At 34.6% G+C, this 26,957-nt stretch overlaps 1 protein-coding gene across 1 annotated transcript in view; it reads right to left on the bottom strand.

Moving 5' to 3' along the window:
* Nucleotides 1–23,745, bottom strand: part of LOC123673005 (meteorin-like protein) — a 44,706-nt gene extending 20,961 nt beyond the window's left edge. Inside the window, exon 1 of the mRNA XM_045607384.1 lies at nt 23,349–23,745. Coding sequence (XP_045463340.1) covers nt 23,349–23,479 — 131 coding nt within the window. The 5' untranslated portion in view covers nt 23,480–23,745. The remainder of the gene's footprint in view (nt 1–23,348) is intronic.
* Nucleotides 23,746–26,957: the final 3,212 nt, after the last annotated feature.

Below are 26,957 nucleotides of genomic sequence, written 5' to 3'. Positions count from 1 at the left end.
CCCCCAGAATTAAAAGAAATTGTGAATAATGTTGAAAATCATTTCACTATTTCCAATTTATATTATATTGACAATTGACGTTTGCTGAAATATGATAGAATCGGAAGTCATTGTAGACAATCACAAAACGAAAAATATAACTGAAAACAATGCTGTAATGAGTTCATTACAGCACTGTCAAATAAAGAAAAAAATATTGTAGGCACCTTTACATGCAAAAATTCCCAATTCGAATAATTTTCAGAAACTTGGATTTTTCTTCTTCTTGTTATCAGTAGGTCGTTTAAGACCAACAGTAACCTGTAGGTTGTCGCCTAGAAAATGGTTAGAATACTCAGCTGCCACCATAACGGGTCGTCCAATTCAAATGAGATATTTATTATTTTAAGTCGCGAGGCACCTCGCTCGGTCAGCAGCCGTGTTGCACCGTCGATCGACGTAGGCCGGGCACGATTGTCTGTGCCCACGCATAGAGGAGAACAAGAACCGCATGTTCTTCTGGTTCTTCCACGCGCTACGCGGGCCAATAATAATAAACCATAGATTTTAAAGCTGATATTTCGATGATGCACTTAGTGGGAGTAGCCTTTATTTATGGCTGCCCTCAAATTAAAATTGTAGGATGGAAGCAACGAAAATTTCACGAAAGTTTGTCCTCACTGACATATCAGTAGGTATTCCTGAAGTTCGAAGGTAAAGGGAAATTTATCTACATAAGAATATGCAACAAAGTTGGCAAAGTTATACTGTTTATAACGGAATAACAGTTAGACCGATTTTTATGCTTCTTTGGCTTCATTCTCATCCCAAATATCAGAATAACTATCAGAACATCTGCTGAATTCACGGAAAACATTGAAAATGAAGAAAATATAGAAGAGATACAACGTTTTCCGCAAATTCCTGAATTTATAAACAACTTGACCGATCCGTGTCCTGTAATATTATAGGTATCTGATAGCAGACGTCAGGAATAGTTATATTTACAAAACAAGTACAGAAGGCATTGATATTCTTCCCAGAGTTCAAAATTCAAGAACGAGCCACAAAGAGGCCAGTTGCAAGAATTTTTTTTGGCCGTGGTGATCACAATTGGCCATCGAGATCTGGTAATTTAATAACTTTAGACTTTTTTCTTTGGGGTCACGTGAAAGATAAGGTCTATGCCAATACCCCACAATCGATTCCAGACCTTAAAAATGGAATTCGTGGAGTTATCGTGGACATATAGCCGCAAATGTGCGAATAGGTCATGAAAAATTTCATGAAAAAGATATGGTGTTGAAATGGTTGCCATTTGGCTCATATCGTTTTCCATCGTTAATGGCATACCTTCCTCTTCACAATAAATGAACATACATTGATATCTCCTAAAATATACTAGTTTTTTTTCAATATCAAAATTGAAAAACCCTTCACCTGAAACAAAATCAGAAGTAAAAATGTTTCTCATTTTTCATGCGCCAAAATCACCCATAATCATACCCCGCACACTCTGAACATTAAGATTTGCCGCCACACAAACACGAACTTGGAATATCAAACAAGTGTAGGCGGCTAATCTTAATTCCCTTTGTCTAAATTGAAAAGCAATGAACATCTGCAATGAGCAATGAATACGAAATACGGCTATAGGCGTAGACCAAGAAATCTATCGCGTGCAAGACATGCGAGCCAGATATCTTTGTGGTTTATCAGATTATGGTCTCGCAGCCATATACAAGGAAGAAAAATATAGGTGGGGTGCTTTGTATCTGGAAGACAATGAACGTGTGGGTCTGAAGACAAGATATAAGAACACATTGTTCTGAACCGAGTCTGTCGCCTTGTCATGCCGTAATCTGAATGTATTGAAGAGGCGGACACTCTTATTATACTTCTTTTTTTGGTCTTAGCATTGTATGCAGTGCGAAAAAGGATTGAGTCAGACCAAAATTCCGATCGACAGGAATTAGTCATGCAATGGGATTCCATAGGAGGTGATGATGGTGATTGAATGAACACCTTTAGTATACGATCATTCAATGTGTCATTGATTTCTGGGTATTGCTCTTGTTCATGCAATAGCAACAGCATGCAATAGCAACAGTTCAAACTAGTGCTTGAGGTGAACATGGATCAAACGATGAACTGACTTTTTAGAAGTTAGGTTTAGAAGTAATGAGACCCTAAAGTAATAAAACACTACAACACTCTACAATCATCTCAAGACCTTTGCACATCAACGATTCATCGCTTTTCCTTTCAAAATTTGCAGGAACAATTGATGAAAGGACAGCTTGTTCCACTGACAATCTTAGGAACTCCTTTCATCACCAGCTAATTCAGAATATGGCCCTAAAAATATCATTTCGTGGAAACCTTGAACCTTGACATCTTACGTATGTGGTATAGCAGATGGAATTGAAGGCTTTGCCAAACTCCCTCTGAATCTGATCTTCTTATCATCTAAACCCAAGAATGTTCTGTTTGATTTTTTTTTTAATTTGCGGTTATTTGAAGATATAGTCTAAAAAATATCTAAAGAAAGAAGGTACAAGAAGGATGAAATTTTCTTGGAGTATCGAGTTCATGACGAGAAGATGCAGGTCATAGTGCCAGTTTTTTTTATGATGTCATAGACCAGGAAGGTTGCCTATTAAAGAAAAACAAAAATGCATGATCACGAATTTGATCAAGTATGCAAAAAAGCTCCTAACTTCTTCTATTATTGGTCATTATTGATTTGAGAATTCAGTAATTCATATTATAAGCCATTAAAAAGTGAGTGCAGTGAATCAGTATATTTGCTGTGATGCGGGTGTGATAAAAAAAAAATTGACATATTGTGGACACTGTCAATATATCTTGGTGAATATAATCAAGCAGTTACGACTCTCCATCATAGTGATAATGAATGAATTTCAATAAGCCTTCATACATCCTCATAATTTTTATGATTTCCATCAGATGATCTGACAAAGGCCCTTTGAAAGGCAAGGCACGTCGCTTACCACACAAAACAATAGAAAATCGTAAGTCATTTCGATTCGGAAACGCATAGTCGGCCGAGAGAATATATTCGAGACATTACCATATAAAACAAGAGACAATGACATTCTCCCGAGGAGTTTTATTCACTTGTGAAGGAAATAAACATGTGTAAATAAAATGTTCGATCAATTCGAGAGATGAAGAAATACTGACATTTTTCACTTGCATTAACATAATTTACTGCTTTGGGACCTGAAGTAACAATGAATTTGTGTATCGAACGACGTATTTTAATTGTGATGGTTGTCTGTGGATTGAAAAACACTTCAAAAGGTTTCAAAATGGAATATATCAACTCATAAAAAGAATAGTTATGCTGACAATAAATATTAAATTAGGTGTTCCACAAGGATCTGTAACAGGGCCCCTACTGTTCAATATTTTTATTTCACATATCCTAAAAATGAAGAGCAAGACGACACTGCAATATTCTTTTCTAACCACAAAAGCGTAATTATATTTGATTGAATTGAATCAAATTAGAGAAATTTCTTGTTTCCAATCGTAGACATTTCTTTAAAAATCAATGGTTATAAAATGTGATCAGAAGAAAGATTTTCCCTTGTCTAATTTGATAATCTACCACAATGAGGGTTGGTTGATAAGTTTTACAGCTCTCCATTCACGTCTTCATTCAAATTAACTGGGATCTCTTCTTCAGGATTACATTCGGTATAATAAAAGTCAGGCAACAATTTATAATACTCCAATTGGTTTGAGGGGTTCAACTCGAAGTAAATCATTAAAGTCGAAAATACTGTAAGACTTTTTATGTGTTGCAGTCTGATGAGGCCTTGCTCAAAAGGCTCGCAGGTATATACAGAGTATAAAGCTGAACAAATAAGAATAAGAACACTTGCAAGGGGCATATATCGAGTTGGGATTGAACATAATGAAGCAAGGCGGCTTTATAACGATCGCATCATTTGTTTCGAGTTTTGATTGGGATCAAGGACGTCTGGTTGCAGGAAATATGCCCAGGAAAACATAACAGATCCAGCAAGAATGATTTTTATGGAAGGTATTGCGCGCGTTTCTGTTCGGCAAGCAATCTCAATTAGCTAGGGGCAGTTTGGCCGAGAAATACCGCTGAACAACATAATATACAAGGTGAGTCTTGGAATGGTTGGATATTGGAGAGATCTCGGTTAACAGATACAGCCATTTCAACCTGGATTTATGTTTCGGTTTTATGGAATGAAACTCGCGAATTCAGTGAAATATTATATCACTGATATGTTTTCATTTCCGCGCGTTTTTTGTCAAATTTGATAGTTCATGTTGGGGACAAAATTTGCTTACTGAAAATGATATATACTCCCTCTATGTTTATTACTCTGAGATCGAAATGGAATATTTTAATATCTGACAGACGAATTGCCAACAGAGGAATGAGACTTGAATGTCAAAATAATCCGGAACACCCCGTATACTCAAAAACCTCGAGGAAAATCGAAGGTTTTCTGCTCTAGATGGTCCCGTTTAGGCTGTGATTTTGTATACCTACATACCTGGATTCTTAGTTGGTTGATATTATATGTATGAGGAACCCTAAATTATATCAAACTGTGATAATTCGAATACAAAATAATTCCTATGATCACTATTAATAGTGTTCACCAGAAAAATTCGTTAGAAACTCTACTGTGTATTATATACAAAGTAAACTACTCATTTTCTAAGTACGCTGTTTATTCACAAACTGTATAATCAACATGACATCGAATACGAAAAAATCTCTTCTCAAAAACTGTAAGAACTTTAAATGTTATGTGCCGAGTGTCCTTGAATATCTTATTGATGAGCCGATCGATCTTTATTTAGTAGGTATACATAAATACATATAAAAACATAAGGACAAGAACGCCGATGAAAAAGCAATTTGAATAAAAATCATACATATTATAATATAAGAAATCTATCATCAGAAAATGGCTGAATTGCCGAATCGCTATTGGCAATATGGTAGATTAATTTGCATACTTGATGAAATTTTATAGCTGAAAATTTCACTATTGAAATATTTTTTATCGGATGAGTATTCTTTATAAACTGGTTCCATTAGTCGTTGGCATTTATAGTATTAAATGGTGAGCTAGGAGATAATGCGTAATAAATCAAACTCAAGCACATCAAATGAGACCCCTCTTTCAGTATTTATAGGTGATGGGTTGAACCTGAGGCATTTCCAACCTTGTTTGGAGGTTGACGAAAATATTATGAGGTGAATCGGTCGACGTGAAAAATGATCAAGGTTAAGGAGGAATCAGCTGAATTTATTCATGGAAAAAATCCCAAATTATTGACGAACATATCCATTTCCATATACACTGTGTCCGTTAAGTATGGAACAAATTCATTTTTAGCTAAACAGACCATTTTAAGGAATAATCCTGAAACACGTCGGTTTTTATTTTAATTTACTGTATTTTAAAATAATAATCTAATATACAGGGTGAATGACTTTCGAGTAATGACGTCACCGTCATTTTTTTAAATGGAACACTCCCATTTCGTTTTAATTTTCCGATTACTCTAGCTGAGCTGATTCCAAAAATGTATCACATGTTGATTCCAATTGGTACAGGGTGGACAAAAATACAAGAGTTTTGTGTGTGCTGATAAAGTATCGCGTAACAGTCTTTATTAGTTAAATTAACAATATTATCAAAAATACTTATTGTCTAGCGGCAATAAAAAATGAATGACATTTCACATAAAACTGGACGACTATGTTTTTTTTTAAGTTGATAAGAAATAATTTCTTTCATATTCTGTCTGCTAGACCACAATAACCAAACATGTTTGGAAACAGTTCATTTTTATTAATCTAAAAATGTAACAAACTACAGGGTGTTACATTCAAACCAATTGCCACTAGACAATGAGTATTTTTTATAATATTGTTAATTTAACTAATAAATAATGTTACGCGTTACTTTATCAGCACACACCAACTATTGTATTTTTGTCCACCCTGTACCAATTGGAATCAACATGTGATACATTTTTGGAATCAGTTCAGCTAGAGTAATCGGAAAATTGAGACAAAATGGGGGTGTTCCATTAAAAAAAAATGACAGTGACGTCATTACCCGAAAGTAATTCACCCTGTATATTAGATTATTATTTTAAAATACGGTAAATTAAAATCAAAAATCGACGTGTTTCAGGATTATTTCTGAAAATGGTCTGTTTAGCTAAAAATGAATTGGTCCATACTTTACGGACACAGTGTATTTATTAAACATCAGATTTTGGCTTAATCAGTCTGAAAGTTCAAGGTATGTAGGTAACCATATGAAAATTTTTTTTGAAATTATTCGTAAAGTATGAATCTGATCGCGTTGAAACCTATAGATTAGTTGGAAAATAAGCATCTAAAATTTTGAACAAAATTTAATGCTGAACATATTACACAATATTTTTTTCCAAAAGTTTGTTAATCAGTTTTCTACCAATTTCAAATGGCTTCTGCTGACCAGTGGTCCTGCATAGATCCTGAATTTATGTCATTTGAAACAGATTTAGGATAATTTTTGAATTTTGGGGAAAGCATAAACCAACTGGTGCTTGGCAGGTTCAACATCCGGATGGCTGGCATATCACATGTAAGAATAACTTATAGACTTGAGATCATGCAAATATTGTTATTGAAATCGGTGGATAAAAAAGCGAGCAAAAGCTCCCATCTTTCTTGGATTTTTTTTTGACCAGCTTCCATATATTCCCCGGCTAATAGGATTACCAGTGCACTGCAAGGATTGAGTAAACTGGTTTCTCTAAACCACAAACCTCTTCGGTCTCCAAGAACGCCTACAACACGAGCTACAAGTCATTCCTTATGATAAAATTTAAATAAAATGTAGTTTATAGTTTATGTGGTGCCCACCTCTGCTGGGTCGATATCATTAAGTCTATTGTTATGGTTATATCTCGTACCACCCGCTAACATGCAGAAAGATCTTGTACCATGGGTGGAACTATGTCCTCCGGTATCATTAATATCTTCAGGTGTGCCATTGTTCCGGGTTATTACAGTTTTTATCATCGATGGATTTCTTCGATAAAACAATAACGCTTCGGTTTTTCTTCACGTTGGTAATGATAGCGCAACCGTTTTACTGTCTGAATTATAGTTATTACGACATTGAATAGCCTTATTCCGATTTGAATAGGATAGCTCTTTTTCATGATTATTGATTTCACGGTTTGGCTTAACCTCATGGGAGGAAGGAGATACAGGGCTTTCTTATAATACGTTTAAGTTTGGAAATACCACTCCCTGAAGATTCATAGTATTATCCCCCGAACGTGTGACACTTCTCCATTTGAAATAATATACTATTATCATAAATTTTCATTATTTCATGTTGGGTAGTTTTCCAAATGATTTTCACCACAATTTTTTTAGTATGGATGCTAATGAGGCACTATGTTTGCGCATTCCCCAATGCATCCTGGTTCTTTGTGTCTTGAAAAATAACACTCAACTTTACGTTATTTTCGGTCTTGTAACATTAATATCTCCATACCAATTTTAATCAACATCTGGCTAGTGGAACGCGAAAAAATTGCATTTTGGTCTCATGACCATCTACAGCCCAAACAGACTACCTAAACCGAATTTCATTAAAATCGAATAGAAAATGTTGAAGTTGAATATATTGTTATAAGGATTGGACACACTGACCGACATATACGAAACCAAAGTAGTTCAGGATGATTTGAAATGCATTTTGGCGAGTAAAATTGCTGAAATCGAAGACCAAACATTTTTTCAACTGGTACATACTTCAGAGAAAATGCGTTTTAAGTACGCAATTGATTAAACATTCCTTCAAGAAAATTGTTAGAATTTTTACAGGATGGAATAATCTTCTCCACGAGTCATTCCAAAGGTGGAAAATAAACTAAAACATGAATGCGTTTAACTTTTATTTATTTTAACTTTTAGTCTATAGGAACATTAAAATTTTTGGTTCTGAACTATTTAACACATAAAATTCTAATACTGAATCTTCTAGTATTTAAGAGAGAATTTTGTATGTTTAAAAGGGTAAAAACGATCTAAGCTGAAGGCAATTGGAGTAACGTAAATTTTTATCTTGAAACCTAACTCTTATAGAATTCGAACGCAGGTACTTAATGCAATCATGTGACATATGACCATAGAACTCCACGTCGGAATTATAATTCAAATAAGAGTTCCAAAGAGAAAGCCAAACATAATCTTAGCTAAGTGGGGCATTACTCATAAGAATACCAGAGTAAACACTAGAAATAAATCTGTAGACAACATAAAGCTTTCGTTATCAATCCTACGTCTCGTGTAGGAGTACCAACCCGACCAACACGAGCCAAACGTACGTTGGCGACTCGTAGGAACTACCAACCCAGAAAAAAAAAATAGTACCCGGAGAGCAAGTCTACAAAGCAACTCGCCTTTCTGGCTACTTCCCTCCAACCATATCATCTGGGTTAGATAATCCGAATGGGATATCTGACCACTTTGGGGCCATTTCAAATCTCCCTCTCACAATCTGAGTAACGTTTGACAGGGTCTGTTAATGGAAGAGTAATTTGATACCGTGAAAAGTGATCTGTCAGTATCGAAAGCCTTGGAAACAAGAAGTCTAACAGTGTTGTTAAGGTCCTTTAATCTCAATAATGAAACATTGGGATCAGTCGACTGAAACAAACTTGAATACCTCCTGGTATTGTTCGAATTTATGTAACGAAAAAATCTAGAAGAAATTTGACATGGAGTCGAGATCTTTGGGCCCACCCTATAAAATTTCAAGCCAACATAAGTGCTTTCCTTATTTATTTTCGATATTCTGCTAGAAATTGCAATTAACGTCCTTATGGAAACAAAATTTTTAGAAGGCTTGGAATTGCTTTTATATACAGGGTGTTCCTTAATTGGAAATACAAACGAAAATTAAAGATTCCTCAGATTATTTTAAGAAAGTAACTCCTATAAATATGGTTCCGTAGAACGATTTGTTTTCGAGATACATGGTGTTAAAGTTAGATTTTTTCAAAGTTTCTTTTTCATAGCACCTTCCCTTCTCAAGATATACAACTTAAATTTGGCATAGATATTCCAATTTGAAATGTGATCACAAGGAAGACTACAAGAAACACCCCGTGTCCCGAAAATAGAACATTGTTTATGGGAGATTGTTCTTCAAAATTATTCAAGGAATTTCTCATTTTCCTTTGTTTCTCCAATTTAGGAACACCCTGTATAAATACGTAAAATTTCTTGTCGATTTGATCTGTACACTAAAATATTAGGTTTTTGTTTTCAGAAATCCTACTTGAATGAAAAATATTGGAATTGTGACGAAATGAGCTTTCAATTCGGAGAACAAGTGCTCCAATACTACGTATCTGAAACATAACAGCCACCTATTCAGATACCTATCTCGACCAAAGTCGGACTCTTTGATCTTCCTTGAGATGCCGATATATCAATTTTGAAGACAAAAAAAAAAGGTACTGGAAAAGAACAAAAACTATTCAAAACAAGATCACGAAATTCATTATACTAGTTTTGGAGTTCTTTTACCTCCTTCTTTTTTAAGTTTTATCGTTGGAAACAAAAATAAAACTCATTGAAATATACCTGCGAATGTTATTACTGTTATTTTTGCCCAATTTTACCTGTCATACTCTTTCTTTCCGGGTCAGTAAGAATAGGCCCCAAGTTTTATTCATTTATCATAGGATCTTTCGCCGTTTTCATAAATATTTTTCTTGCTGACCCATCCAACTGAGTTTTCGGTCCGTTCAAAGACCTGATTCGCTTTCTGTTTCTTGGAAACGGGATATTTTATCATACCATAGGGCTTAATGGTTTTGGAACGTGACCAGCATGAGATTCGTTGAAACGGTGACATGGATTAAATCTTGCTGTAAAAAATTACGGTCCTTCTTGTAAAGTGGGTTCTACTTTCTATTGTCCGTTTCTGTATCATAAAATTATTCATCACTTTGTATAATTTCGGCATTAGAACCGTTGTGTTTATGGAAATATGAGTTTTTGCCTTATCTCTGATATCATCATGCCATTTCGGATAAAATATTCGTTACATCTGCATATTTTGAATGTCACCGGACTGGTCAACATCTCAAACCGTATAATTGAAACTCCTCTTTATCAACAAGCGCCTAAGCAAGCTTATGGACGCTCGTTTTATGCCAAACAAAGAAAAAAATTGTGAAGAAAGTGTTCATGAATGTATAGAATAACCAGTGTCATCAGAACCATAGGAAACTCAAGAATAATATCGAAAAAAATGAGTCAGGAGCTATTGAGCGTTCGTTTATACATTCGCCAATTGCACCTATGTATATAGGTACTCTGTGTCCGTAAAATATTCATTTTCAGCTAAACAGACCATTTTAAGAAATAATCCTGAAACACGTCGATTTTTTATTTTAATTTACGGTATTTTAAAATAATAATCTGATATACAGGGTGAATTACTTTCGAGTAATGACGTCACCGTAATTATTTTTGAATAGAACACCTCCATTTTGTCTCAATTTTCCGATTACTCTAGCTGAGCTGATTCCAAAAATGTATCATATGTTGATTCCAATTGGTGCAGGGTGGACCAAAATACAATAGTTTTGTGTGTGCTCATGAAGTAACGCGTAACATTAGATATTCTTTATTAGTTAAATTAACAATATTATCAAAAATACTTATTTTCTAGCGGTAATTGGTTTGAATGTAACACCCTGTAGTTTGTTACATTTTCAGATTGATAAAAATGAGCTGATTATGAAAGAAATTATTTCTTATTTTTATACATTTTTATAAATCTAAAAATCTAAATGTTTGGAAACAGCTCATTTTTATTAATCTAAAAATGTTACAAACTACAGCGTTTTACATTCAAACCAATTGCCGCTAGTCAATAAGTATTTTTGATAATATTGTTAATTTAACTAATAAAGAATGTTACGCGTTACTTTATCAGCACACACAAAACTATTGTATTTTTGTCCACCCTGTACCAATTGGAATCAACATGTGATACATTTTTAGAATCAGCTCAGCTAGAATAATCGGAAAATTGAGACAAAATGACGGCGACGTCATTACTCGAAAGTATTTCAACCTGTATATTAGATTATTATTTAAAATTATTTAAAATAAAAAATCGAAGTGTTTCAGGATTATTCCTTAAAATGGCCTGTTTTGCTAAAAATAAATTTGTTCCATACTTTACGGACACAGTGTATATGAAGTTATGTATTTTCCAGCGGTGCAATAGGCGCATGAGTGTGCGGACTTCAAGAAGTCAGTGCTTTCCTAAGCTTTTTTAGCCATCGCGATTCCTGAACCTCATGAATTTAACCTGAGGTTTTTCTCAATGTCATGCATGTTAAATGCAGCGCTGAATCCGCTCAAGGTATTATTCAAGGGTTACCAGCCCACGTGTCCGTCTAGAGATGGAGCAGACTCAGATTATGTGTAACTTAGATTTATGCCACTTAAGAATAATAAAAGGCAAACAAAATGCAAATCTGGAACTGGGAGAGAAGACGGTGAAGAGATGCAGACGTGTTTGTTCCTACTATAATTGAATGCAGCCAGAGATATGTTCCTCAGTTTGCCGCCTACACTCTTCAAAGAGAATAAATGAGGAGTCCTTTTAGGGGGTCATGAACAAGTATTCAGCGTGGTATTCTTTTGACTACTTGTATTTGTGTGGGCTCACAGAGTTGTATTGGAAATTTCATCGATGCTGTTGAGTACGTGAAGCATGATTAGTTCAAGAATCGAAGAAGACAATGTCAAGTACATATTTAAATTGTATAATTTCTATTGGTATTATACAGGTTTTTCCGAAAAGTGTCATTATGTAATTGAAATTCGCTCAGAAACTCTACCACTTAACTTCCAACAAGTTTTTTACACCAAAACGGATGCCAAAAAGAAAACTTCAATATATTCGGAAATAGCAGTATAAAACCTTCAAAATTATGTGTCAACCCCTCAATAGTCTTTCAAAACTCTTGAGGGGTTGATTGTACACCCCTAATTTGCAAACACAAGATGACACCTTTCAGATAAAAAATTACCTGTTTGGGTGTTTTCCGGAGAAACTCAAATTTACGAAAATATCCAGTTGGTCTGTTATGTGTGGGCCACCCTGTATATCTCGAATGCCATTGACTTGTCATTCGAAATTCTTGAGGGGATCCCCTGCTCAAGGAATGATTTCATAGGTATAATAAGATGATGAAAATATTTTACAGATTAGCATTTTGGGTGCCAAACTGTATATATATTTTTTTAATTATTTTTGTTTAACTCGGTAGTTATTACTGTTTTGATACCTTTTTTCCAGATATGAGTTGAAAAAGAGGTTATATCATTGTATAAAGATATATCCTTTTCAGGTTTTCTATATCCAATGGTAATATTCTAATAGTCATAATATACAGAGTGGTTCTGCCTGCCAAAATTCACTAAATATTCCTCAGCCGGATGATAAAAATGTTCCTATTATCCAGTAGTAGGTATCAAGTTGGCAGTTGATGGCCACTAATGGATCCAGAATAAATATTCTATCCTTTCAGATCTCCGTACTCTCATATATGGACGCCAAGATATCGGATAACGTATATGCAATATACATTCAGACTGGAATAATGGCTTTTTCAAAGATACTGCCGAACAAGGCGTGAGCGTAACTAAATTTCAGGCCCATCCAAAGAACTAATAATGGATTGAATAATGCGAGGAGAAGGTGACTTGATGAAATATTCCTCAGATCATTTACTTCACGAAATGGTATGGAGTTAGTCAGCGAATTTCAGGGTACCAGTGACGTGGATGCCACAATATTATCGGTATCTTATAATGGAGTGCAGTTGGAAAAATAATTCTGAACATTTATACAAGGTGTTCCAACGAAAACTTGACACCCCCTTCCTCTAAGTTTTTTGACCAAAAGGCGATCAAGTTTTTGTTGATATTTACCTTCAAATGGTTTTCTTTTCATTCTTGTTGTTGGAAGAAAGTGTATTTACTGAAAATTTTCCTTTTATTTTGAGTGTTAAGTATTCGGAAAATTTGTTCAGTAATTTTTTAAATTTATATTTCAGTAGAAATGTTTCGTTATCCGATGGGCGTGGAAAATAATTTGTAATAGATTACACGACACTAAAGCATAATATGTCTTTTATCTGACTAGGGATTCACGACCTAAAGAAGTTTTAATATGAGCTTTAAATCTAATGCCATTAGCCGAGATTATCACAAAGATTAAAGCTCCTCGAAATGTCCGTTGTGGAGGCGAATAATATTCTGAAATAAAAGATATATCGGACATTCATAACAATCAAAGATGGCGAATGGCACCATAAAAAAGCTTTTAGTGTTATTGCTCCAGGCGGCTCTGGGCGCATTCGAAAAACAAAACACCAACACCTTTGACGGAGGTCATTTTTCGATTCGTATCGTCTAATAATACGCTTTCGGAATGAGACGTGCAGGTATCTAGATAATTATTTAAAATAGCTTATGGATTGTGCGCTCTGTAGAACGAAAGGGAAGATATTGGGAGTGTTCTGCTCCATTAAAGCTCAAATTGCAAAAGTTTGGCAGAGTTTTTTTTTTTTTTTTGCTTCTTCGAAAAATACTTTAGGGGGAGATGTTTCAGTGATTTCAAATCAAAAAACAATAGGTACATCTTCGAGGTTCATTATTTTGAATGAAAAAAATATTGAAGTTAAGAGGGAATAACACCACGGGACTGCTAACTTCAAAACGAAAAATCAGATTTTCTCCTCATACAACCACCGATTTTGATGGGGTTTTCACATAATTTATTTAAACAATAATCTACATTGTGGAAAGTCTATATTTTTAATTTACGATTGAAAAAAAAAGCTTCATTGATAAAACCTTTGAAATCTAGATGACTAGATGCCAGCATGTTTTGAGTATTCCTTATTCATGCTCTAACTACCCCCTTGATATATAAAGGGTGTTTTTTTTAGAGCTATAGAACTTTAAATTGCAATAAAACAACGATGGATTATTCGATTGATATGAATTTTATTTATCCGCAAGATAATCTTGTGGCATTACATTTCAAATATGATTTCTGGAATATGACCGCCACGGCTGGCTCGGATGTAGTCCAATCTGGACGTCCAATTTTCGATGACTTTTTCCAACATTTGTGGCCGTATATCGGCAATAACACAGCGAATGTTGTCTTCCAAATGGTCAAGGGTTTGTGGCTTATCCGCATAGACCAATGGCTTTACATAGCCCCACAGAAAGTAGTCTAGCGATGTTAAATCACAAGATCTTGGAGGCCAATTCACAGGTCCAAAACGTGAAATTAGGCGGTCACCAAACGTCTTTCAATAAATCGATTGTGGCACGAGCTGTGTGACATGTTGCGCCGTCTTATTGGAACCACAGCTCCTGGACATCATGGTTGTTCAATTCAGGAATGAAAAAGTTAGTAATCATGGCTCTATACCGATTACCATTGACTGTAACGTTCTGGCCATAATCGTTTTTGAAGAAGTACGGACCAATGATTCCACCAGCCCATAAAGCGCACCAAAAAGTCAGTTTTTCTAGATGTAACAGTGTTTCGACATATACTTGAGGATTAGCTTCACTCCAAATGCGGCAGTTTTGTTTGTTGACGTAGCCATTCAACCAGAATCGCTAAACAATATAAAATGGACGTAGTGCGCGATACGAATTCCGCACAGAACCATTATTTTCGAAATAAAATTGCCCTGTTTGCAAGCATTGTTCAGGCATGAGTCTATTCATGATGAATTGCCAAACCAAACTGAGAATAAATCACTTGACAGCTGTTGAATCGGTCGCCATATTGAACAGTAATGTCAACTTAAATTTATATACCTCGAAAAAAAAACACCCTATACCTATGCACAGTTCTGTGGTCTCGAAGGGGGGCAGTTGGCGTATAAATGAGGGTGCGCTCAAAAGTTCCTGACTTCAAGTCAATAAAAATCCCAAAAGTCCACTGCACTGATGTACGAACCAGCATTAACCTTGTTTCATTATATTCAAGTTAAGAAAAGCATTGCAGATTTCAAAACGAGAATAGCCTCAATAATTGCTCTTATTGAAGTTCCATCTGATAGCTGATGAAATCATTAACGGTCCACCTCGGTATCACTATAATTATTGTCTGATTGGACTGGAGTCTCGATCTTCAAGAATCAATTACCATAAGACAAGATAACATTTCGAGTCGAAAAATCCAGATCTGATCTCGATCGATAATTTATGAAGTGAAAAATTCCTTATGTCATTGAAACGTTCTCGGAATCAATATATCAATATTCGGTCATAAAAACTACTAAACAACTTGCTTAGCTGTTATGCCTTCCTCAAGTGTCGAACACATAACTTTCGCCTTGAAAAAGTTGTGTATTAATTCAGTTCACATGAATTTTCAGATGACGAGCTCTAAATATTTATAATTTCAGTGGTGATGATGACATAGTTTCTTGCTGGTGGTTTATTTGGATTGTTGTTTTCCCAGATGGATTGAACGGTGTGATTCCCAAGGGAATCTAAGCTTTGCAGCGTTGTTAAAGTAATTAATTTAAAGGGATTTGTTTGTATCGTCTCCTATGGTTGGAAAATTCTTTGGAATGATGGGATCGCATCTGTTGATGTTTAGAGCGAAGAAATGAGAATTCTTCGAATTGAAGTTATATTTTGCATGTAAGGTCAATGTGAACCAAAAAAGAAATTTGAAATGTTGCAGATATGAATCATATTTCGTCGAAATATACTAAATAAACATATAATATAGAATTACATCCCCGATGTTTTGTCTCATGATCAGAATGAGATGAAAAACATATGTTGTTTCAAATACCCAATTTCAGATAGGACAGTTTGACAGAGGATTAACTTAATTAACACATCTCAGGGAGCTCAGACAACCTAGAAATGAATGCATTCTGACAGTTTCTTCACTATCATACATCTTATCTATCTTTTAATCGTCTAACTCTTATTGAATATGGATGGAAATGATTTTGGTTATTGATTACACAGAATCGAATTTCGGGAACATGTCATTTCGAATTAGACTCACCGATGTGCATATATTAGTTTTAAAAAAATATATAATTCATAAAACTAGTTTTTATATTTATGTGTATGCGAGTGTGTATGTTTTACAACCAACAAATTTTATTGTTAGTTTTGATTATTTTTGCAGAGAGATTCACAAGTTGTATATTGTTTTATATAGATTCTGATACAAGGGTGAGTTCAAGAGAATATGATATCGGTTCAACAGAAATTTCTTCATCTTATTCAACACAGTTTTCTGAAAGAAAAAGGGCCCAACAGTAAAAGCAGAAAGTGAATATATTGTCTAGATATTCAAGATTGATCTGACCGATTAGATATATATGTGTTCTAAGTATAGGCTAGGTAGATCTGTGGATTAGGTACATGAACCGACTAACAATTCGTTCCAATATTCATCTGATTTTGGCGTGCCCCAAGGCTCGAATCTTGGTCCACTGATGTTCCTATTGTTTATCCATGATTTAATTTGTATGACTCATAGGATGCGGTTGTTGTTCACCGTCGACTTCAAGTTATTTCTTAGAATTATCGGCTTGCAGGAATGCTATATTTTGCAAAGTGCTTTAGAAGTATTCCTGGTATGGTGTAAAGCGAATGTGGCATTTTTAGTTGGTTTTAATATTGTTTTATGTAGATTCTGATACAAGGGTGAGCTAAAGAGAATATGATATCGGTTCAATAGAAATTTCTTCATCTTATTCAACACAGTTTTCTAAAACCGACTAGATATATCAGTAGGCTAGATATAAATGTGTTCTAAGTATAGGCTAGGTAGATCTGTGGATTAGGTACATGAACCGACTAACAATTCGTTCCAATATTCATCTGATTTTGGCGTGCCCCAAGGCTCGAATCTTGGTCCACTGATGTTCCTATTGTTTATCCATGATTTAATTTGTATGACTCATAGGATGCGGTTGTTGTTCACTGTCGACTTTGAGTTATTTCTTAGAATTATCGGCTTGCAGGACTGCTATATTTTGCAAAGTGCTTTAGAAGTATTCCTGGTATGGTGTGAAGGAAATGTAGCATTTTTCGATAATTCGAATGTTGTAGAGTTTTATTTTGCTTTTAGTTGGTTTTGATATTTTGTCAGTTGAAATTGTACTTCTAGACAAAAAATTATTGTGTATCAAAAAGACATATCAAATAGTGAAAATATTGGAACAATATTGTCATAATTTTTATATTTATTTCAAATTGCCTTCATCATTTAACCTTTATAACCTGATAATTGTTTTCTTGTGTGCATTTTTTGTTAATTTTTCTGTAATAAGGTAACTTGTAGAAAGAGTAAAGCTCATTATTATACAACATCTGATCCATATGAGTGAAATCATTCCAGGAATTCCTCAGGGAATTCCGCTCCAGAATCCCAATTATTCCCGACGATATTCAGATGACGATCAATTGTCTGAATTCTCTCAACATTTGGCACTGTGGATCAACATCGTGAGAACTGGCGCTTCCTCTCAACTCTCACGTATCAAAAAATCATTTCAACACATGTGTGCAAAATTCTCGCGAATATTGTCGTTGTCTTTTTTTTCCTTGGCTGGATCGTTAGTTCCAGTGACGCCAATGAGCGCTGCTTATGGTTTATGTCGTGAGGTATTTGCAGTAGTTAATGAGTGGTTGTTTTGTTGGCCATCTGCCGGAGGAGCAATAAGAAATTGGAGTTTGTCCGAAATTTAAAGCATACGAAGATGGCCAACGATTTATTAGTATTATTATTTCGTTTTTCATCGATAATTCGTCTTTTATGACGGTTTAGTAGGTGTTCATTTCGTTTTTGGTCTGTTATTTTCATTGATTTCAACAACCTCGAGGATAATGTGCTAGTGAAGGGTGTTTTTTCTTAGAGCTATAGAACTTTAAATTGCAATAAAACAACGATAGATTATTCGATTGACATGAATCTTATTTATCCGCAAGATAATCTTGTGGCATTACATTTTGAATATGATTTTTGGCATATTTTGGCTGGCTCGGATGTAGTCCAATCTGGACGTCCAATTTTCGATGACTTTTTCCAACATTTGTGGCCGTATGTCGGCAATAACACGGCGAATGTTGTCTTCCAAATGGTCAATGGTTTGTGGCTTATCCGCCTAGACCAATGACTTTACATAGCCCCACAGAAAGTAGTCTAGCGCTGTTAAATAACAAGATCTTGGAGGCTAATTCACAGGTCCAAAACGTGAAATTAGGCGGTCACCAAACGTGTCTTTCAATAAATCGATTGTGGCACGAGCTGTGTGACATGTTGCGTCGTCTTGTTGGAACCACAGCTCCTGGACATCATGGTTGTTCAATTCAAGAAGCGCACCAAACAGTCAGTTTTTCTGGATGTAACGGTGTTTCGACATACACTTGAGTATTAGCTTCACTCCAAATGCGGCAGTTTTGTTTGTTGACGTAGCCATTCAACCAGTAGTGCGCTTCATCGCTTAACAAAATAAAATGGACGTAGTGCGCGATACCTATTCCGCACAGAACCATTATTTTCGAAATAAAATTACCGCAATTGCAAGCATTGTTCAGGCATGAGTCTATTCATTATGAATTGCCAAACCAAACTGAGAATAAATCACTTGACAGCTGTTGAATCGGCCGCCATCTTGAACAGTAATGCCAACTTAAAGTTATATACCTCGAAAAAAACACTCGTTATAATTCGACAAGGGTTTTCAAAAGGAGATATGACATCGACGAAACAGAGTGAAAAAATTATGCATATCTGTTACGAAACGAATAAATCAGATCCAATCTTCGAGTAATTAATCCTAAAAAGCTGTCATTCACTAGGAAGTAGATATGTTATTTCTCCGCAACATAAATTTCGTACGTTCTAGTCTCGAAAGTGTCAGATTTCATTGTTTTCAATAGCCAACACTATAAAATCGACTGTATAAAATAAGAATTATGGTCCTGTTTGGGTTACGTCAAGAATTCCACGAAAGCTTTCATCTTCTGTTTATCCAATGGACACAATCCTGTGTTGTGTGGAAATTTTATTGGCTTAAGTATATGAGCTCTTCGACACGTTTAATAACAAATAGATGTTTATTCATTTCTGAAAGGATGATTGTCAAAAAGGTTCGTTGTTGAAAATATTAATCAGAAAATAGTAACTTTATACCTTCGATAAGTCGAATAAAAACTCAATTGAACAAACGAAGACAAGATTAAAATAATTCCAGTGAAAAATATTTGTTTTGAAAAAATCGAATGATTATGTGTGAATAAATATGCTACAAGATTCGAAGCTGAAGTGGACGGATTTTTCTAAATCAGATGTTCAGCTATAAACATGGAGAAAAGTCATAATATTGTGTCGTGGTGGGACACAGCAGGACGCTTTCTAGGTATTGAAAATGATGGGACATTGGTTCTTTTTATTAGTATCATTTGGTAACTTTTTGTCGTTTAGCTTTGAGATACTGGGCAGCGGGAATTATAACAAACCAGATTGGGTATATGTTGATGTCTAATAAATAGTCTCAAAATGAGCTGTATTTTGACTATATAATCTCAATTTCGGTGCGTTTTATGAAAAGTGAAATTAAATGGGATGTTTTAAATGAGAGCTTGGATATTTTTGGTTCAATGAATGTTCCTAATATGAAGAACTTCTAACTAAATTGTAAGTATAGGTAAATAAATGATTTTGCAATAAAAGCTTTTGATGGGACACCTTATATACAGAGTGTTTCCAAATTAGGAGTGAACCTTGAAGGAGGATTTGCGGTCGATTGAGTCATATTTATTGATGTCTGAAAATCAACAGTTTTCGAGATATTTGAGTTCTTGTGGTTTTGGAAAAAATTGAAAAAACGCAAAAAAATCTTTGAAAATTCCAAATCTGTATCATTAAAAGCAACAAATCCAATTTATTCTTTCTCGAATTTCCAAATCAAAATTAATTACCAGTCCATCAACTACCCTCAAATCGTTAAAACCACAATAGCCAATTAAATGTAACAAAATCGTCACGAAGTCATCGACGTAATTGCTGGTTACGAAAGTGTGAAATCTTCGATTTTAACAGTTCCAATCGTCTCGATTCATCCAGTCTGTAAAAAGGAAATGTCTCTTGCCTCAGATTTCAGACACCGATCGTGTTTGTCCAGTTCTGCCATGCGGAGAGTTGTCCAGCTCACGGAGATCTGTCGATGGCTAGCGATCGAAGGTTGGTCAATCTTTTTCTGCGGGCAATCCCGTTAAATTCAACGTGAATCATCGTTTTATGTGGGTAATAAGTTATGGGTTTCGATAAGTTGGGGTTCGTTCAAGATTTGACACGGTTGTCCGATGAAATCTATCGACAGAGGTTGCAAAATTTACAAAGGGGTTTATTATTTTCTCGTTTCATCGGAGTAGTCTGGAAATCAATATTTTCCTTTGCTCAAGGTGTCCCAAATTCGATGCTACTGAAAGCATCTCGGGAACTACAAGACTTAGAAAGAAAATCTTCAAGGACTCCCCAAAAATCAGATCTTAACTATTCGTTCTCGAGTTGCAAGATGTTTTTGTAAAATGGCTGCTTGAAATATTTCGCTATATCTTGGTTTATGTTCGAAATATTAGAAATATTCTGAAACGTCTAAAAAACTGCGTTAAAAAATATATCTGTATCTCTAGAATGATAATTGATTTCTAATTAAATGAGACACCCTATATATGACTTGATTATAATTATTCAATGGACACAAAATGAATTAAATCTTAAATCTCGAAATAAATGGGAAATATTTATACAGGGTGTTTCCAAATTAGACGTGAACCTCGGAGGAGGTGTTAGTATGAATCATTTGCTGTCGTTTGAGCCTTATTTAGTGATAACAAAAAAAAATCAACAGTTTACTAGATATTTGAGTTCTTGTGATTTTTAAAAGATTTCTCTCCGTACTTTATTTTTCGTCAATTTTTCTACGTTAGACAAATTTGATTATAATTTTGAATTATTTTTGTGGCCAGAGAGAAGTTCGGATCTAACACCGTTTAAATAGACGAAGCAGCCAGAAGATTGAGATTAATTTTCAGGCGGAAAGTAACAACTGAAGAAATAAGAAAGATGGCACGTGCTTGTATGAGCAATAGTGGAGAACATTTCGAAAATAATTTATGAATACATTTTCTAATGAAATTTCGAGTTTAATTGCAATTAAAAAACATTTGATTCATTACTCTCCTTTCTTTGCTTGTTTCCACTTTCAAATCAAAATCTGCTGAAACTAACTAGTACCTGCATTCTCACGAAAACTTTTTCAGGAAATAAAGAAGGATTTTGAAAGTTATAATTTTGTCATAAATAAATTGTGGAATTCGAAAGTTGATATGAAATTTATATTAGAAATTTACTATTATTTTCTTTATATGCCAACTTTCAAATAATACTAATTCATATTCAACATCTAAAAGAGCATAGTTCTGCTTTTTGGACGAAAAATGAAGTACATTTTTCGAACAAAAAATTATCTGTTTAACTTGGCAGCAAAGTAGATTGACTGCTTTGGCTGAATTCCTTGCCTCGCTACGCTCGGCTTTGAACTATCAGCCGCTGCAGTCAACCTACCTACTTTTTTGCTGCCTAGTAAAACAAATAACTATTTTATTATTGGGTGAAATGTTAACTAGCATTAAAAAAGTTTGATAAGGCAACAGAGTAGCCTGTTTTATTTCATTGGCACTCATTGTGGAAGTTGATGTTTATTATTATTGTTTTGAAAGTGAAAGCGATCCAAAAAGCTGGATTATGCAAAAACAAAGTATTGATGTGAAAACTCATCATATCCAAAACACGAATTGAAAAACCCCATTGAAATCAACTTATGTAGAAATAATTTCTTCCTACTAAAAGATTCGAATTACCCTTGCAATTGTTGCAATACAATGTTTACACAGTCAGTGACTTTTCGAATAATCCGATCGACAAATACTAAATCTCAGCAAATAAGGCAACGCATACACACGATTCCAAAACAATCGAATCACGAATTTCATATTAGCGGGTAGTCACTTCAAAATGACGTTACGTAAGAGGTTTTAGAACTTATGTTAACGTCAATTGCCAACGTTGTCCAATCTATTCAAGTAGGTTTGAAAGCAATACATGTAGATACTACACTATCGAGATCAGTCAGTTGAGTTGAAACTTTATGAAACTGGGTCATGTTAATTGATGTATGTACTTACTATATTGCGAAGTTTTTAGGGCCACTTGAACCTCTCAAGTAGTCGAAATGAAGTGGAAATTGAATGCGTTTGATATGAAGGAGAAACATTTTATTATCAGAGAAGCTTTCAAATGTTAATGCATGGTTTATGTTTTCAAATGATGAGGAAGAGGATTAAACAATATAAAACAATACGAAGAATTGAATTGAAAAGCAGTTTTAAAATAGGATTCGATTCGAAAAGTTCTCGGAAAAGTTATAAGTCTAGCCAAATATCAGCGTTTTTTCCGAAAATGACGAGACAGGCCAAATTTTATTTGAAGGGGAATATCTTGTGATTGCAAATTCGTGGGTTTTAACTGCAAGAAGCATAATGTTCTTGAATGTGAGACAAAATGTTGAAGAAGGACACTATTATTGTTTATGAATGAACGGTAGGCATTTTATACATCCTAAATTCATGAAGCAAATAAAGCACCTAATCTTTTTGACACCGAAAGAATGCCAAATAGGAATTTTTCAGCATATCCATAAATAGAATTGCCAAATCCTTAAAATTATGTTTCATTATTGCTATTCAAGATTCTTGAGGGGATAGCCACTGCTTGAAGAAATAATCCCTACAAATATAATTGACCTGTATTGGCATTTTCGGGTAAAGCTCATATAAGTAGGTACATTCGAACAGGTTGTCTTTGTTGATATTATTCATAACAACAGATGAGAATTCAATTTTGTATGTTGAAATATGAAGAAATGTCAAATACCTATTTAAATGAAAGTTTTGAAAATATGAAAGTATGTACTCAAAATTTTCAATGAAACGATTACAGGGATATTTTTTCTATTTCGCTGCAATTATCATTATAATTTGCTTCGTTTTTGGTGAAATATTGAATCTAAATTCAAAAACAAAAATGTTCAAGCGTATTTTCGAATTCTTTGATTTTGGTGAGAGATCAAAACCATATAAAAAAAGTTTTCTGAGCGATTCTTACCTTCCAGTCCAATCGCACTCATCGCCCAGTATAGAGGCAGAAGACAAAACGACCATACATCCCAAAAGGACCAATTGCGACGATAACGAGGTCTTCCAGAAATTGCACATCTTCAAAAACACCAATCTCATGATTGCGCGCAACACAAACAAGACCACAACATAATAATCATTCAAATTACATGTTCCTTAAAACCAAGAGGCATAATGTCAAATTGCGCGACCTCGTATTCGAGTAACTTGTTGTTCCCGGAGCAATACACTTAAGATCAATTAAAAACAATTGTTCTAATTGACTTGATTGCGAATGTCATCGGCTGAACGTAAACAAGAGCGAGAGGTTAGAACTGCGTCAAGCTCCTCACGCAGCTGGGATCAAGATTACACTGAGCCAGAATTCGAGTTTGCCGCCGTGAGCAACAAGTGTTTGAATCCGACGAGACCGCACGAACGTCGGCGAGAACGACCGAGCAGGTTTCCCCACCTATAATTACGTTACCATGTAGTAGAGCGGGTCTAAAGGGCCTGAAGGGTCTTCTGACTTTGGGGTATAATTCTACAGGATATTGGGTTTGCCTTGGCTGTACCGCTAATCGATTATTTTCAGATGAAGTTGTTCTGCGCGGGTGAAAAAAACTGAAACCACCTAAGTCATGGATTTGTGTGGGTGGTGGTCTTACCTTTCTTCTTGAAAATGATGCGGTATACCACAGAAAAATTTGATTCAATATTCGGAATTTCATTGGAGACGCCTCAGCAACTTAAGGGAGAAATATTAAGTGAAAATATTCATTCAACAAATAGCTATTCCGGAAACAACGATGAGATGATATGATTTTTTCTCTAATTCTGTGGTTATTCCGTTCATTCTTCCACATCTTGTAGAACAAAATCGTGCGAGAATAAATCAGAAACGCACAGTTTTCATGGTTATATTTTGTTATTATATGTTGGTACTCCGAACTTTCCGCCACGGCTTTATCTGTCAATTCATCAATTTGCCTTAAAGAAATCAGTTCTGCCAACCTACATTTTTCATTGCAAAAATCACTAAATGATATTTATGGAAATATTTCATTAATTTCAACAAAAATTGCAATTAATTAGAGAAAATAATGTATAATACTCGTTCAGAAGGCTCATTCTATATCAAGAATATCAATGCCTTCTACACTTGTATTATAAATAACTATTTTGTATCTATGATGAATTAACATAGAGGGTTCCTAAATTGGAGGTACAAAAGGAAATGACTGACTACTGGGATCAATTTAAGAAAATTATTATTATTATCGTATTTACTTCCGATTTCGAGAGAAAAATTTTCAACAATTCTTTAGTTATCCTCTAGAAAATCCAAATTTTTATAAATATGAGTTTAGTTAGTTCAGTTAGTGCGCTGTGGTGAAAATACTAATTATTGGTTTTGGTACTTCTTTACCCAATCTGTAGCGAAGATTGATAAAGATGCGATAAACTGGTATAATCATCCCAAAAAACAGGGACTACAAGAAACACCGTATATCTCGGAAACAAAGCGTTTCTGAGCCCATGTTTATAGAACTCCTTTTTTTGCAAAAAATCACCCGAGGAATCTCTCATTTTCCTTCGTACCTGCAATTAAGACCACCCTTTATAATGGGTAAATTTCTCATTATGTAGGTTGGGTGAAAAGTAAAATAAAAAAAGAATAAAATTTACAGCATATCGAAATATAAAAATGAATATTGAGCTTTTTTGTGCCTTTTTCCGTATGGGGCGCCATTCTTATGCAAAAATTTAACATTTTTACTCGAATTATCAAGAACTATCTAAAAATGAAAGAAGTATTAAAGAAATTATAATTACGCGTTAATATTTTTCATTAAAAATGATGATATTCATTTGAATATCTCTACCGGTTCCAGAGTAGAGTACCTATCCCTTAACACCTACAATACCTACAGATGAACAAATTGGATGCGATGCGATATATAAAAATTTCATGCAAAATACTCTTTTAGTTTCCCATAAAACTAGTGCAGACAGACAAATTATTCATTAGACCTTTCGATTATACCAATCGCAAAATAAAACGATAATAATTTCGAGGGGATTAGACAAATTACCTTTTAGAAAAGGTTCTCTGTTCAGCTTCACCGCAAAACACCATTAAATTGAACTTTCTTTTAATTTACTCCGAGCATAAGTTCTCAAACTAGATTATCTTGGAACTATAATATCTAAGATTCATAAATATGTAAGGTTAGCACGCGCCTTAGATCTATTTGGCATGCAGAAATACCTTGCCCACATACTAGACCACATTTCATTATCTCACTACATATTGGACACATTAGAAATACATGAAACCTCAAATGAGCGCAAATGACACTGAAAAGATCCAATTAAATAAACAGACATATGCTTGTTATACAAAATTCAACTTTAGAGGTTTTCCACGAATACCATTGAAGAAGGCAAAAATTAATTGTCCGAAAAACTACCATTAAACAACATGTGGTTTACTTCTTTGTCGACATTTGCCGCAATTCAGAATTTGGACGCTTCCCGAATAGATATAGGTACCTCCTATTCCATGTTTTTTATTTTATAAGCCACTCTTTTTAATGATTTGGAATATTCTACAAGAGGGAAGAAAACTTAATAACACTTATTAATGCAATTGAAAACATAAATTGCTACGATTGCATTAAGAAGAGGGTCAAATATTTTCAATCGAGTAGACAGGTCCCTCTTCCACTTTCCCTAAAAACTTGATAACATAACACACGTGCGAAGTGCAAGTAACTCCAACGAATTGGACAGTATGAGTCGAATTGAATTATCCAGATTTCAATCAAAAAGTCCATTCCACAGATTGTCTCGAGTTGCACTCAGATACGGAACCCACATCTTTCCGTAACGACCTCCAGATCCTTCACTACCTAGAACTTGACTCATAATTGTAATTTATGTCTTTACCCATTTAGGGTAGACTTCTCTCTGCGTTGACAATGGAGGAACAAAAGACATCAAGATTTTTTCGTCGATAAGAAGGTAAAAGTCCCAGTTGAAGTGCCTGGAGTAATTCTCTGCAGTACTTGGCTGAATGATGAGGATTTCAGCACTCAAAACAGAGGCATATAATCGGTTGATCTTAATTGAGTTCGTCTTGAGAGTCAATTGGCCATTTGAGGGTACTATCACTGTCGATGATGCTAAAGCAATATCGCGAACAATGTGAATTTTACACAATGGTTCTTATATTGACTCCTATCTCACACGATATCTGAACTCTGATGACAATCTTCAAATATAAGCAAGGTTAAGGATCGTCTATATTGTTTTTAATTTTAGAAAAGAATATTTTATTTTCAATTTGATATTTCGATCCAATAACAAAAATATATAGAGATATATTTGACAATTGGCGCCCAACGTGGGGCTAAAATTAAAAACTATATAGACAATCCATTACAGTACATTATTTCGAGTGATTCGTATTTAATATTCTAAGTGAGATCCGAAAATTCTCAATACAAAACGAATATAGATACCTAACAATCGTATTTTTTCGAATACTTTCAGTCGAATTTTTGAATGTTTCTTTGCGTTACTATTTGAAGGT

Source organism: Harmonia axyridis, chromosome 2 (genome assembly GCF_914767665.1).
Source record: "Harmonia axyridis chromosome 2, icHarAxyr1.1, whole genome shotgun sequence".
Classification (NCBI taxonomy): Eukaryota; Metazoa; Arthropoda; class Insecta; order Coleoptera; family Coccinellidae; genus Harmonia; species Harmonia axyridis.
This window is presented reverse-complemented; position numbering and strand designations above follow the sequence as displayed.